Source organism: Manis javanica, chromosome 6 (assembly GCF_040802235.1).
Source record: "Manis javanica isolate MJ-LG chromosome 6, MJ_LKY, whole genome shotgun sequence".
Classification (NCBI taxonomy): Eukaryota; Metazoa; Chordata; class Mammalia; order Pholidota; family Manidae; genus Manis; species Manis javanica.
The window spans coordinates 140,685,974-140,691,180 of record NC_133161.1 but is presented as its reverse complement, the minus strand read 5'-3'; the positions used below and the strand labels follow the sequence as shown (position 1 = coordinate 140,691,180).

Here is a 5,207-nt window from a genome sequence, read left to right as displayed (position 1 = left end):
GGGGTGTATTGTGAGAGAGAGGGAATGTGGAGAGACAATCCTAGCTAAGGTGGGGACAGTGGTTGGGGGAACTCGAATATATTCAGGGAGCAAATCAGGAAGCTCCTTGGCATTGTGAGATACATGGTCAGGAAAAAAGGAGAAAGGGTAACAGGTCCGAGGAACATTACTGGGAATGTGTGTGGATTGATGCCCTGTTTTAACTTAGCCTGATGACATCAAACAGAACTTCAATTGTTGCTTAAATTTCTATGCCTGAAAGTACACTAGGAACCATTGATTCTAATTATCAAATAAGTCACCTGCACAGATATCTTCTGGGTAGAAGATTACAAACAACCAAAAATAGCGACAAAATGAGAATGATAATAATAGAACCCCACTCTGTGGGACTGGAACATTTCATGACATACTAGTTCAGGCATAATTTATAAACAACATAATGTACATAATACTGTCTGGTTTTTCCTCCTAAGTAATTGCTCTGGATTATTTTCTCCTTAAAACTTTCTGGTTCAGATAATTCCCATACTGAGGTGTCCTTTTTTACCCTCAAAAATTGCTTTTTGAAAAATAAATGCTGTAATCTCATTGCAAAATCATGAAAGTAATGCAGAAAAGTAGAATGAAGTAAGTAAAAATAGAAAAAAGTAAGTAAATAAGGAGAGAACCAGAGAAGCTAGGAAGGAAAGATCAATGAAATATGGAAGAGACAGAAAGTGACTTATGGAAAATGAAAAGCAGAGTCACAGTTGGCTAAGAGAAAGGACATTTGAAGGGCTTGAAGACAGGGATAAGAAATAATAAGAAGACAGGGATTGATATCAAGCATCCGAGAAACTGGAAGGAAAATGAGCTGAGGTCAGATTTTTGGAGATGTGTGTGTAGATGGTCAATTATTTATTTTCAAAGCTTCAGCAAAGTTTTGTATTATGTATAAGCTGCATGAGGATTGGCACAGAACTCCTAGTTCTCCCTACAAACAAATTCCATGACTTAGGGAAGTTTACTTGACATTCCTAAACCTTCTATAAATGATCTCACAGCATTCTTTTACAGATAAATGGTACTGTATTAGATAGAAGCAGTTGCACAGTGCTTTATAAGGAGTAAGGACTGGATAAACGGTATTTACACTCTAGGCAGACCCACTGAGGGCTCCCATAGGCTAATTTCTCAGACTCTTCTCTGCCCATCTCAAACTGAGGCATTTAACAATGAACCGGTGATTTGAGATGTCTCAATAGCAGATACAGTTATAGGGAAATAGAAACTAATAAACTCAAAAACCATAGGATATGCAAATGCTAGATAAGCAGCCTTATTTTTAAACACACATAGCCTAAAACTTACTATCTTAACCATGTAACCTTGTTTAAATATATAGTTCAGTACTGTTGAGTATATTCATACTGTTGAACAACCAGTCTCCAGAAAGTTTTCCTCTTATAAAACTAAAACTGCATATTCATTAGACAAGTGCCCATTTCCCCCTCCCCCAGTCCCTGGCAACCACCACCCTACTTCCTTTTTCTATAATTTGGCTACTTTAATCATCTCATTTAACTGGAAGCATGTAGTAGTTGTCTTTTTGTAACTGGCTTGTTTCACTGAACATAATCTCCTCAAGGTTCATCTGTGTTGAAGCCTGTGTTAAACATTCCTCCCTTTAAAAAATCCGAATAGTATTCCATGTATTTATGGACCTCATTTTGTTCATCCATTCATCATAAATGGACTCATGGATTGCTTCCACTGCCTGGCTTTTGTGCATAAGGCTGCTATGCATATGCTATGAATGTGAATATTTCTTCAAGGCCCTTTTGGATGTATACCTAGTCCTGGAACTGCTGGATCATATGGTAATTCTATTTTTAGATTTTTGAAGAAACAGAAGATTGTTTTCCACAGTGGTTGCACCATTTTACATTCCCACCAACAGTGCACAATGGATCCAATTCCTCCACATCCTAGCCATCCATTTTTTTCCTTTACCTTTTAAAGAGAATAATAGCCATTCTAGTGGGTGTGAGATGATCTCTCACTGTGAATGTGGTTTGCATTTCCATATGATTAAGGATAGTATTTTTTCATATGCTTATTGGTCATTTTGTTTGGGAAAAATGTCTTTTAAAGTCCTTTGGCTGTAATTTAATTATTTGTTATTTTATTGTTGATGGGGTAAGATTTTAAGAAGTGGTGTGTGCAGGTGTGTATGTGCACATCTGTTTTAAATAACGTGTTGGGTATTTTACTAAAGTTTTAGATATAGAAAAGATTGTTTTAAAAGTCCCCATCCCCACCCCACCTCCACCATTACATTGATTTAGAACGGACCAGAGAGTGGTTGGAGTTCATTCAGGCTCCAGCTTTTATATATCTTCAATTTTACTTAAATGTGGAAGTATATACTTAAATTAGTGCACGTTGTTCTGTATCCTAATCATTTTGCTCAGGTTACTTTTTTAATGTTAATATATGTGCAGTTACACCACCATTGAAAGTCTAAGTCATATCCATTCATTCATTCAACCAACTTAAGTGGGATGCTTACTGTGTCACTGCTTTGTGTCCTGCGGACACAACAGTGAATAAGACAATCATGATCTCTACTCTTATGGAATGTTTTCCACTTTATGGAAAAGAAATCCATTGAACAAGTTAAATATTAGTGTGATAAGTGTATGCCCATAAACACTATTCAGGCTTTACCAGATATTGTGGCATGTGGGTCCTTCCACCAATGCCCAGCATTAGTAGGACAGCAGACTGGTACCGGAAATGCTTTGATGCCATGTATTATGGGAATGAGATTCATTGTGATCTTAGATGGTGCTAGGTGGGTTAGGAGGGGCCGTAGAACCCTCACGTTGCAATCAGACCATTTACCTATGCTTCAGAGGGCCTCCTTTGGTACTTTTTCTGTCAAGCATCTATAAGCATAGCAATTTATTTATTTGGGATGTTCACTTTTTTTGTTTTGTTTTGGTGGTTTAAGATGGAAACTTTTGTGTGTAAAAATGGAATACCAAACTACAAATCACTAAAATGTCCTGAAAACTAAAGGTTGGTGTACCTGTGAGATCTCCCTTCTATTTCTCTCTAGATTCTGGATAAAGTTGAGAAATAATTAGCAACTCCATACTGTTGGAGGTCGAATTGGAAAATGTAACTCAGAGGGACACCCAGATCAGCATGGATACTGACCCCCTTAATTAGGCCATTTTCTCTTCAAACAACACAGACAGGAAGGCTTTCCCAATCCTTTTACACTAAAGAGTAGTTTGGGATGTTGGCAGGATGGGGCAGCAGGACAACTATGACAGTACGTGGTAGGACGGCTGGGGTCTAGGTCTGGCTTTGCATAATTAGATGTGTTGTAAAGGGCAAGACAATTATTGTTATACCTCAGTGCTGTCATCTAAAGATGGGTACAGTGATAGTGACACAGAATAAATGGAGATAAAAGTAAAGTCAACATAAAAACATCACCTGTTAGTGCATATGTTACCAGTTATTTATTGAACACCTTCTATGTATCATGAGCTCTGGAAAGGGGTAATAAGCATGAGTAAATTGCCAAGTAGGTCATTTAGGGCAGTCGTGTAGTAGCGGGATTAAGAGTAGAGGCTGTGGAGCTAATGATCTGAGTGCAAGGACTGATTTGCTGTTTAAGGTGCAAACTTAGGTTCTTTATTTGAAGTTCCTAAACCTCTATGTTCTGTTTTATAAAATGGAAACTCTACTTTATGGGGGTGATGTGAAGATTAAGTAAGACAGTATCTATAAAATACTCATCATGCTGCCTGGAAAACAGGTCATCCTCTATAAATGTACATTAATACTACTCTTAGCAACCTGGAGGAACTGAAATGTTTATAGGGAGAAAAGGGGAACATTCCACCCAGAGCAAGAAAAATGAAATGCAAGGTGATTCAGCACAGAAGGATGATTGAAAAGTGATTCCTGGACGGCTGCCTCATTATTCCCAATCAGACAAAACTGGCTACCCCTTCTAAGGATCAGAAATCTGTTCCCTACTACTTGCCATGTCCTTTGGATTCTTTACCCAGGAATAAGGCGCTGAGGATAATATTAATTATAGTTATATATGGGTCATCAGGGACTATAGAGACACACAAACATAAAAATCTAATTAGGCAAATAAAACATAATTTTTAGAGGAAACATTTTCTACTGTCTGATTTAAAAAGATGAAACAGAATGATGTTAAGAGGCAATCAGTGTCTAATATCCATTACAGAACACATCCTTTAATTCACAGAATTAAGTATTACATTGTGCAACACTCTTTTCAGGGACCTTTTCACTTCCCTGTTCCTTAAGGAATAGATCAACGAGTTCAGCATGGGTGAGACAATGTTATTTAATATTTGCACCACAGCACCGAGCGAGGGCTTGGGTGTGGGCTGCAGATAGATGATGATTACGGGTCCGTAGGCACAGAGGATGGCAGTGAGGTGGGCACTGCAGGTAGAGAAAGCCTTCTGCCTGCCCTTTGCTGATTGGATTCTCAAAATGGCAATGCCAATGCGGGTGTAGAAGATACAAACACTGAGCCAAAGCATTAAAGCCAGAAAGCCAACATTAGTGGAGCCCACCCTCTGGGCCAGGAAGCTGTCGGCACAAGCCAGGGGTAAGACAGCAGGAAGGTCACAGAAGAAGTAGTCCACCCGGTTGGGGCCACAGTAGGTTAACTGAAAGGTGAAGGAGGTCAGGACGGTGGCCAGAAAGCAGCCCACCAAACCGGCTGTGGCGACCAAGCCGACACAGACTCCGGGTCGCATGATGAGCTTGTACCTCAGTGGGTGACAGATGGCAACAAAGCGATCGTACGCCATCGCAGAATAGAGGCAGCCTTCAGCAGAACCCAGGAAATGATAGAAGAAGAGCTGTGCAGCACATCCCTTGTAAGAAATGGCTTGGCTCAGGCCAGAGAGAGAGCACAGCATCTTGGGACAGGTTACAGATGGGAAGCACATGTCAAAAATAGATAGGAGTCCCAGGAAGAAATACATGGGGGTGTGAAGGGTGGGGGAAGAAACAATCGCTGTCAGGATGAGCACATTGCCAAGCAGGGTGAAGAGGTAAATGAATGAGAAGATGACAAAGAGCAGAGTCTCCAGTCCCTCTGTCTGAGGGATCCCCAGGAGAATGAACTCATTCAGCTCTGTGTGATTGCTCAT

At 39.9% G+C, this 5,207-nt stretch overlaps 1 protein-coding gene across 1 annotated transcript; it reads right to left on the bottom strand.

Moving 5' to 3' along the window:
* Positions 1 to 4,274: 4,274 nt before the first annotated feature.
* On the bottom strand, positions 4,275 to 5,207 carry LOC108388045 (olfactory receptor 10N1-like). The gene has a single exon (XM_017646465.3). The coding sequence runs from the start codon at positions 5,205 to 5,207 to the stop codon at positions 4,275 to 4,277; it is 933 nt and encodes a 310-aa protein (XP_017501954.3).